Consider the following 9,960-nt stretch of genomic DNA (forward strand, 5'->3'; position numbering starts at 1 on the left):
TTATAAATGTGACGATGCCTCTGGCCAACACTTTATATCTTAGAAAACATGATATGGTGCATGGAGAATAAGATAGGCAGACAGAGATTTTACATCAATATACTTTTATTATCCTCAATATTTACTTTCTTTTAGGTTGGTTCTCAGATGTTGATATACGATATCCACTGATTCAGTCATTTGTAAAAACAATCATGTGTGTATAAAAAAATGAGGGCACCACCAATTTAAACACAGGTCAATCCACAGTGTTTCTCAGACAGATCCATAAAATGTATGCATTTCACCGTATGCATTTAACACACATATAAAATACGCTTTAATGGTGATGGGGTGTTCTTTGTTCAACTTTGTCCTTATTAGGGTTCCGTTTTCTACATGCCATTATTGTTATGAAACCTATGGATGAAAGTTCAATGTAGAAAGGCAAACCTATGTTACCCTACCAGTCTTTCACAGAAAGACTTCAGGAAGGCCGATGTTTACCCTGCCTCTGTTTATCAAGGAATGCTTGATTCCTTGATAAAAAATAAAGGAAAAAGAAATAAAATCTTTTAATCGACTAACAAGAGAACATTGCACGGATGCTCAGATCAGAAGGGATGGAACCCTCTTACAAATGCCAGACTTCAGAGGAATTTAAACAATTAATGATAGTCTGTTTTTGGCTTTGTCTATGCTTATCCCAATGAGAGCTTTCATTGGATTAAATTGATGACACTTACACGCAGTAGTCAATTAAGCCGTTGAACCTTAAGTTAAGTGGCGGATTCCACAGCGCTTACCATATCAACAAGGGTGACAGTGGGGAAAAATAAATAAACCTCACAAAAATATAAACGTCCAGGGTTTTCAAATTACACACACGCACACACAAAAAAAAACATTGGCTTTGATAATTAATTGAAGAATTCCTACATATTTAGCAATAAGTTGGTACTGCCATTATCTTAGAGCGAGAAAATTAATTGTCCACTTGACTGGTATGATTTATGGAGAATATAAACATATTTAAAACAGTTCTGCGCAATCCAGCCAATCTATCAAGTCCCAAGTGCCCTCCAGTTAAATGTTGAAAACAAACTATTCCTCTCCTTTTAAAATGTATACATTTTGATGGGAGAAATGAAGAACTGCCAAGAGTAACGAGAGTGTGTAAAGAGACAGTTGTGTCACTAGTTGCACATAAAACCCCTTGGAACACTGATTCTTTTTTTGATGTAGACCAGTTTCTACAATTCTTTTATCAAGGTAGTGAATGGTGAAAAACGTATAGAGATATATATAGATATATATACTTATATATATATCTTTATTCTTCGTATTTTTATTCGCAACTCTCTTGTGTGTTTCTCAGAGGTGACCCCGCAGCTCTTCAGAATTCACTGGTTAAATTGTCTTTACACCTGTACAATGAAAAGAAAAAGCACCTAAACAGTAGGAATTTCAAGGACTTGATGGAGAAGTGTGGCCTTGCAAATGGTGGATCCAGAAAACAAGGTTCACCATGCTATAGCGCAATTGGCAGAAAAAAAAAAAAGATAACGCCATCATACATTAGGGAGTAGGATTGTGCTCCTGAGTCTACGTGTGATAAAAAGGCCAAACAACGGGAAAGATTAAATAGGGGAGGTGAAACCGCGGAGGGTCAAGGGTCCAAGCTGCAGGAGGAGGAGGGGGGGGAGCGAGGGAAGGTCTGAATGAGAAGTCAAAGAGCCACAGGAGGACCAAGGGATGAGACAGGGACAAGGAGAGCAGTTTCTAGCTCCAGAGCCCTGCGTAGTTCCCATGCAGGCCGGAGCAGAGCGGACCACCGGCCACAAACAGCTTGGTGCCGGAGTCGTCATAGCAGTGGGTGTAGACGGCGTTGGGGAACGAGTGGATGTCCGAGAAGTAGCTCCTCCACGTTTCATCATGATTCTGGAGGAGTGAGGGTGGACGGGGAGAGAGAGCGACACACACACACAGACATTAAATACAGGTGAAGGGATAGAGATGGGGAGGGGCGTAATAAGTGAAGAAAAAAAACCCAACAATACAGCAGATAAGCCCATCCCGCTTACCGATAATCAGCCGCTTCTCATGGCAAAAGATTAGTGAATAAACTGCAGTTTTCTGACCAACCAACATCCCTGGTAATTATATAAGTTAATTGTAGTTACTTATAAAGATTTGACTTGTTCAAACTGGGTTTTTATTTTTTTATTTATAGCTTTTTATTTATAGCTTATATTTTTCTGGCTCAAATAAATGTTTTCAAAATTGTGCAGTACAGTGCACATTGTAATTGACTCATATTTGTGCATTTATTCAATTAAGGTTATTGAGTTTTAGTTAAAGAAACATACTGCTATGTTGCACATAGTTGTTCAGGTACAATGTTTTATCATTTGTGAAGTCAAGTTTGCCCTATTTGTTGTGGGCATTGTCAAGATTATCTCAGGGAGAGTGTAATCCAAACTGTTGTCTGAGACATTAAAAAAATATAAATAAACATGGCACTTTTCCCTTAAATTAAGTTGAAGTATTTTTCTTATTTTGCACAGACAATGTTAACATTTGGAAAGCCTTGTTGCATTCAAGAATGCATCCAGTGGGCATCACAATAACATTAAGCATGTTGTGTTAATTCCACAACAGGAGATATGTAATGTTACCTAAATTAGGTTTGAGGAAAAATAACCCAAATATCGACATCGGTATCGGCTGATATCGGAATCGAAAATTTAGAGTTGGACAATATCGCATATCGGATATCAGCGAAAAAGCCAATATCGGACATCCCTATTATGAATACATTATATATATATATATATATATATATATATATATATGATGATATGCATTTTGGTGAAGCTGTGTCGCAGGATATATAATTAAAACAGGCTCAAATAAAGCCTTCACCATTATTTAGGGCTGTAACTTTAATAGGTGGTAGTGCTGATTGAAAGCTAAAGCTTTCAGTAGCACAAATACCAATTGAGTAGCACACACCTTTAAACAATTTTTTTGAAATAAATCGTTGCCACTCCTTATAGTTTGGCCTTGAATGCAAGATGGGGGAAGCCAATTCAAAATAAATAATAATAATTAAAAAGAAACTAATTACAAAAGGTGGGACAGAATATAGGCTGTTGAGGGTGAAATCCGAACACAGATCTGGCCACAGGTTTCGCATTCAAGAAGGGGTCAGTTTGGGCATCAGACCTGTGTTCCTATGTGGTGCATCCGATCACAAAAGTCACATTGACATGACAAATTGTTAACGCTGGATGCTTTGGTGACAAATTACTCCATAACCTCCAAGTGACCTCGTTTTCCTTTGTTGTCATCATTCTGGCTGGTTCAGGCAATGTTATTGACTGCTAAAATTGACCTTTTAGGTTTGGTTTATATAGTTCAAGAAAAGTATAGTTCTGTCACCTGATTTTAAATATATAATAGCAGCGCATTCCACTCGCAAATGTGAAAGTTAACTTACTACCTATTTAACTTCACAATCCTAAAAACATATGCAATCAGAACTGTCCCACTCTACAGCCCTGGTTTATCGGACCGATATTCATACCTGTTCCTTAGGAGTAAATCAACTGAATTAAAAGCCAAGCACGTACCAGCCAGCCCTTCCCTGTGGTGAGCTTGAGGGTTCCTTCTCCTGGGCGCTGCCGGTACCCGCCGGCCGGGTTCAGGGGGTCTTCCAGGAATCTCTGGGCCCGTATGTCGTAGAAGAGGAGGGAGCCTTGGCCGGTGCCCACCGTCACTATGTGTTCGTAGAAACTCACAGATCTAATCCCTGCACACGGACAAAAACATTGTTCAGGCCTTGGCTAAAAGTAGATTACTCCCTGCTTAGTGTCCCACAAGCATTTTAAATAGATTACCATTAACACATTACAAACTAAATTTTGTGTCGTTATTGTATTAGCATCAGTATTATTATTGGGCGTCAAGCAACTATGTTGCGAGACAACCTATTGTTTTCGTACGAATTCTTATTGGGTGTCAAGCAACTATGTTGCGAGACAACCTATTGTTTTCGTACGAATTCTTCTTCTTCTTATTATTATTATTTACCTGACATGGGAGTCAATGGCAGCCCATAGAACCGCTTGGCGAAAAGTTGTGAAATTTGGCACACTTGTTCAAGACAGCCCCATTAGCCCATTAAGCCAATCTCAGGTCGCTAGCCCAACAGCTCTAGCGCCACCAACAGGTCAAAGTTGGACATGCATTCATGTTCATAACTTTCGACCTATTCGACCAATATTCACAAACCAGGTATCATTGGATTCCATGAACCAAGCCCAGTTCAACAAACCCTATGACGTCATTGCGCCATGACGTATATTTCCGCCATCTTGGTTTATGTCAAAAACCTTCAAAGTGCTACTTCTATCACAAATCTTGTCCAATCATCTCGAAACTTGGCACACATGATCTTCTCGCCATGCTTGATGCAAAACATCTGATAGACCTTTCAACTTCAAAACCGTTTGCCCGCTAGAGCCCGCTAGAGCCAAGCAAATCAAACCGGACGTAAGCCCATATCTCAGCAGCCCTTGGACATATCATAACCAACCTTGGTACATAGACCCATGACCCCATAAAGGTTACACTGGATGAATTTGGTGACCTTTAAACGCTAGGTGGCGCTGTTATTAATGTCGATGTGTTTTGACTCCTTTCTCTTCACATGAGTACATTTAAAACTTATTTTCAATGTCTAGTGATACTATTAGACCTCCCCGTATAGCTAGTATATTATTTCTTGCAGAAATATCCGCGACAGCCAATGATATTCAACCGCGAATCCGCCAAACCGGAAACACGCCAATATCTCAGCATCCCTTTGACATATCATAACCAAACTTGTTACATAGACCCATAACATCATCTTGGGGACACTTAATGAATTTGGTGACCATTGACCTCTAGGGGGCGCTATAATGAATGAAGACCGTGTTTTAACTCCTCTCTCTTCACATGAGTACATTTCAAACTTATTTTTAATGTCTGAGGATACTGCCAGACCTCCTTATATAGTTTTAAAATTATTTCTCATTGCAACATCAGAACTTGGCCGCCATGTTGAAAGTTGTCAAAATCAGTTGTAAATTTCCACAGGCCACATATTATGTCCAATCTTCATGAAACTTGGCATATATGATCTTCCGACCAAGCTGAACAAATGTATAAAACAGCTTTCTCAAATTCAAAACCGTTTGGCCGTGACAGCCAATCAAACTTGACGGCGCTCATTAATGGGTAGACACTGCACTCGTGTGGCGCTCATTAATGGGTAGACACTGCACTCGTGTGGCGACATGCGGTACTTAATGTATAATGCAACAATGACTATATTTACCATTCCGCCCACCTACTGTATAAACTGCAATTCCCACTGGATTAGATGCTTCACGAACCACCTCCAGAACGGATGCTTGTTTACATTGTGTCTCTTTTAGAGATATTGTTCCGAATACCCCTATGTATTTGTGACATTTGTTCTGTCAGGCAGACTGTACTGCGCCCTTACCTCTAGGTGGGGTCATTTTCCCACATAATGCTCATCCCACCGGCTGTCGGTATTGCCGATTACCGAGACGGTCGTCATGTAGCCCCCTGGCCGATTACGTCCATCTGGCAGAATTAGCCTACCGGGTCCCATTATACTTGACACCCACATTGCTGCTCGCAGCTATATTTATTATTATTATTATGAGAAGTAATGCTATATTTGGTTCCATGTGTTAAGTTGAATTTGATTTAAAACCAATGTTTTACACTTTGAGTAATCCTTTAAATCAATGCAACATACTAAATTCAATTAAATGTTATTGGAATAGCCATTATTCATGTCTCAAAAAGGAAGTCTCCTGGGGAAGCTTATATCTTGTACGGTGGGTGTCTTGGATGGAGTACTCACCACTTCCCCTCTCCCTGGAGTTGACAGACTTGATGCTCTGTGTTGGCTGTCGAGGATCCAGGAAAGAGACGTGAGCCTGTGAGCCGACTGCATACACTGACCAGTCCTGTCCGTACGCCAGACACACGTTCTCCTTGCAGTGGGGGAGCTTGGTGGACAGCAGCTAAAAGATGGAAATGGCGCATTCAAATTATGGAATGAAAGTGTCAGGTGGATGTTTAGGTTTAAAAGTATGAATGTGAAGTAGAGGCAATGTGCCCAGTTACCTTGCACAGGTTATGCTCAGCCTTCCAGAGGTGAAAGTAGCCGTCCAAAGATACAGCGCCTAACTCCTAAAAAATAATATGGTAAAAGGTAAAATGGTCAAATAAGGGTTAGTTTCAATAAGGGACTCGAAATGGACATTGTCATTCAAGTGTTCTGATATCTGGGTTTCCCTGTCTCCTCAGCACTAATGTTACCTTGTGGTTATTGTTGAAGGCCAGCGCTCGGACCTTACAGTTGTACGGGTTTGTGTACTCCTTGGGGATGTCCTTGAGTGCCCTGTGGGAGATGTGGGAGTAGCAGGGCACCGCTTCCTGACTCCTCTCAGCCTGGCCAAGCACGTCCTCAGTCACCTCCCACAGGCCCATGGAGCCATCCCTGGAACCTACAAATTTGGAGAAAACGCTCTTGACTATGTGCTACAATCGTCGACCATGCATGTTCACAAGTCTCCGGTTTGGTTCCCGATCCATTTGTCAGTTCTTTACAACCGCAAAGGTAGTAAAGCTACTCACCAGAAACAGCCATGCTGTCACTTATCCATGCTATTGAGAAAATCCAGTCATTGTGGCCATCCTGAAAGACAAAGACCACAAATCAAAATAGTTATTTATATGATTGCTTAATTTTTTTTTTGAAATTGCGTACCTAGTCATAGGTAGGCAGTGGAAGCGGCTCAAGTACTAACATCTCCGACACAAACTGGGTCCAATGTGGGCAGGCGGTAGACGGCCAGGCTGTTAGGGTTGTCCCCTCCTGTGGCGAGGAGTGTCCTCGAGGGGTTCAGCTCAATGGCGTGAATACCACAGCCCTGTTGGTCAAGCCTGGACCGAGAGCCCGCAGTTGGAAGTAGGTGGCTGCCGACGGCGGCGCCGGCGCCCACTACCCCGGAGCCTCCGCTGGGACACTCCCGGTCTTTCAGCATTGGAATACGGGTAATCTGCCCGGTAAGGACATCCGCTACAAAGAGCTGCAGAGAGGAGGAAAGAAGGCATTTGTCAAATCAACAATTTCCTTCAGATTTTCCTGATGTCTCAGGGTAATGCTATTTTATGTGCCTTTCTGAAAGGATGCAAGAAAGGTAGACTTGTCTAATGCTAAAACTAAAAAGAAGATCTAGGCCAAAGCTGGGGCCTAGCTCGTCCAAGTCAGAAATGTCAATGTTCAAGCAGCTTGAACATCAACAAAAAAAAAGTACAAAGAACTAATATCTATAATACATTTACTTTGATCCCATATTGCTTTAGCACACAAACAAAATATTTGAACACACCATAATTGATTAAGTGACCACATGGATATGTATCGAGTTGTTCATAAATATTTCAATTTCACTTAATACCTGAAAATGAAGCCCCTATTTACTTAATTTCTATGCTCCGGTTTAGGTTGGATAGTTCCTTAAATGCTACCAAGAGCCATCTCACCGTGTTACACTTGGTCCCACACACCACCTGGCGGTGGTTGAGCCACTGCGAGGCAAACACCTTGTTGAGGCGGCCCAGAGAGAACTCCCTCTCCTTGAGGATGCCTGGGAGCCGGCCAGCGGCAAACCCCCGGAGGCTCCGCTGAAGCCGCAACTCATGTTGCTGCTGTGGCCGAAATTCACGCCCGCGAAGGGCACACACCACCGAGCTCCGGCTGCCCCACCACTGATGGGCATGGCGCGAAGTTGAAGAAACGCGACTCCGCTTGGGGGCAGACTGACACCAGCCCAACTGTCAAGACAAGATATTATAGAATGAAAAATAGCAATGTTTTATACATCAAATATCAATATTTTCTTGTCAATGAGGATGTATTACCTATCCCCATGGAGTACATGAGGGCTCCAAGCTTTCTGACCCAGTTAAGAAAAATCCCCCTAGTCATTGTTGGATTTAGTACATACACCTCCAACAAGAACATTAGACCCTGCTTAGTGTGTTTTATTGATTTGGGTTTAACCTTCATGCAAGCAGACTTTGGACATTAGACAAGGTCACAGAGAGGATATAATATGTGAATACCTTTATTTGCATTCCTTGATACAAATTGTGGTAATCTTATGAACTAGTTGTAAGCGACCAAGAGGATCACAATTCTGAGGTCTCTAGATCGCAATTACTTCTATGGAAAGGCCTGTACATGAAAATATAAGACTTATCTGCTTGTATTTAATGTCGATCGACTAACCAATATTGCGACTCTACGGACAGATGGGTCATTCTCTTTGACTCCAAGCATTTTCTTAAGGGTTAGAAAAAGAAAAAAATACTTTGTCAATAATTCTGTGATGAGTTCAATCACTTAAGTACACCAAGCCATGGCAGACTCGACGGAAGTTTCTCATTCATAACAAACGTGGATTTTCGTGAAAGATAGGCCTATAGATACAAAGGATGCCAACGCTGTCGGTAGAGGTGTATTATTGATGAGTTCAGCACCATGCACCAAGCAGATATGAATGAGCTGTTCATGTATAGATACGGCTCTCAAATGTAACATCGTCTTCGCTTGTGGCTACCTACAGAACAACTCCGCGTAAACCGTATTCATCCTATTTTATATATTTGAATAAGAAAAAATCGATATACTTTGTATATCGGTGTGCATTTTACCAAGAGCATTTTTGTACATATATTTGACTAAACACACAAGGCATTGTCATACCTTAAATTACAAACTACCGCTAAAAACGTTTGGATTTCTGGTTCGATTTTTAAATTGAAAAACAAACAATTTCAAAGCCAAATGATTTACCGTAATCAACTGATTTAAAATACAAATATATACATTTCCTCATACGTGTTAAATACGACTAATGCTCGCCGTACAGGTTGGTAAAATGGTTCGGCGACTCTAACGCTGTACTTTGAACATTGTCCTAGTACATTAATGTTATGAAACGATGTGTCTTCTTAAAACATTTGATGGCACGCTACTCGTTAGCCTAGCCAACTACGAACATTCAAATACAAACAGTAAACCCACATTTTAAACACGATTACTTTTAATGGGCTTTTGCATGTATCGTCTTAGATGGGAATGATCGGCGAAATTACTAACCAAACCAAGCTGTCAAATGTTAAAAATGTATTTGTCACGAAATACTAAAACGAGCTAGCGCCTTTCCCAGCTAGGATGCTAACTTGTTCAGCTAGCTTACGGTACCATCGCAGCGCTCAGTTTCCGCCTACCTGTTGTTGGTCTTTGGGCTCCCCTGCTTTCCTTTTCCTGCTAACTGTTTTTCTCGCCATAGTCTGACACACACAATTCCCTCACCCACATGGAGGGTAATAGTGACACTGTAAACTGGATCATATAATGGCGATTAACTATGTTTTTCTTGGCCCTCGTCCGGTGGCAAACGAGAGCGATCACATAAAGGGTTAGGTTAGACACTAGCTAGGGTTAACGCTACTTGCTAACGTCAGCTAGCCTCTGGGTTCCGCAGAAAGTATCGGCACGGCGTTTCTTGGTTATCGACTCGGTCTCGACAGAGGAGCCTAGATGAGAGGCTCCCCTCTCCGCAATATTAACACCCGTTTTTTCCCCGTTTTGAGAGTCGCGTCAGCAACGATGAAAACATTGACCCTCGCGCAGCCGCACTAAGATTAAATATCAACAAAAACAAGGTCGTTCGTGAACACTGACGTTATGTGCGTGCTCGTCCACTGGCTTCGTCACATGACATCATACCCCAAACAGCGGACCAATATTGGCGAATGTTTTGCGTTGGCAGCTACCAGTTTCAAAATTGTAACTTGATCATTTGAATATGATTGCCT

At 41.5% G+C, this 9,960-nt stretch overlaps 1 protein-coding gene across 2 annotated transcripts; it reads right to left on the reverse strand.

Moving 5' to 3' along the window:
* Window positions 1-83: 83 nt before the first annotated feature.
* dcaf12 (DDB1 and CUL4 associated factor 12) lies at window positions 84-9,833 on the reverse strand. Of its 2 annotated transcripts, XM_030374053.1 has the most exons (10): window positions 9,370-9,833; window positions 8,366-8,419; window positions 7,618-7,908; window positions 6,879-7,160; window positions 6,706-6,766; window positions 6,388-6,575; window positions 6,193-6,258; window positions 5,927-6,089; window positions 3,615-3,793; window positions 84-1,920 (listed from the first exon to the last, which is right to left on the reverse strand). In XM_030374053.1, exons 1-10 carry the CDS (start codon window positions 9,427-9,429, stop codon window positions 1,762-1,764), a joined length of 1,503 nt encoding a protein of 500 aa, XP_030229913.1. In that variant the 5' UTR covers window positions 9,430-9,833; the 3' UTR covers window positions 84-1,761. The 2 variants fall into 2 exon arrangements, with proteins under 2 accessions (XP_030229913.1, XP_030229914.1); XM_030374054.1 differs by lacking the exon at window positions 8,366-8,419 and having other exon boundaries at window positions 9,370-9,831.
* Between the last annotated feature and the right edge of the window lie 127 nt (window positions 9,834-9,960).

The sequence above is a fragment of the Gadus morhua genome, chromosome 13 (assembly GCF_902167405.1).
Source record: "Gadus morhua chromosome 13, gadMor3.0, whole genome shotgun sequence".
Classification (NCBI taxonomy): domain Eukaryota; kingdom Metazoa; phylum Chordata; class Actinopteri; order Gadiformes; family Gadidae; genus Gadus; species Gadus morhua.

Excerpts from the sequence above, each read along its gene's own strand:
- dcaf12 (XM_030374053.1), bottom strand. The coding sequence starts at position 9,429 with ATGGCGAGAAAAACAGTTAGCAGGAAAAGGAAAGCAGGGGAGCCCAAA. Across the intron at positions 7,909-8,365 it reads TCCGTAGAGTCGCAATATTG|TTGGGCTGGTGTCAGTCTGC; the intron begins GTTAGTCGATCG and ends TTGTCTTGACAG. Across the intron at positions 6,767-6,878 it reads ACCCAGTTTGTGTCGGAGAT|GATGGCCACAATGACTGGAT; the intron begins GTTAGTACTTGA and ends TTTGTCTTTCAG.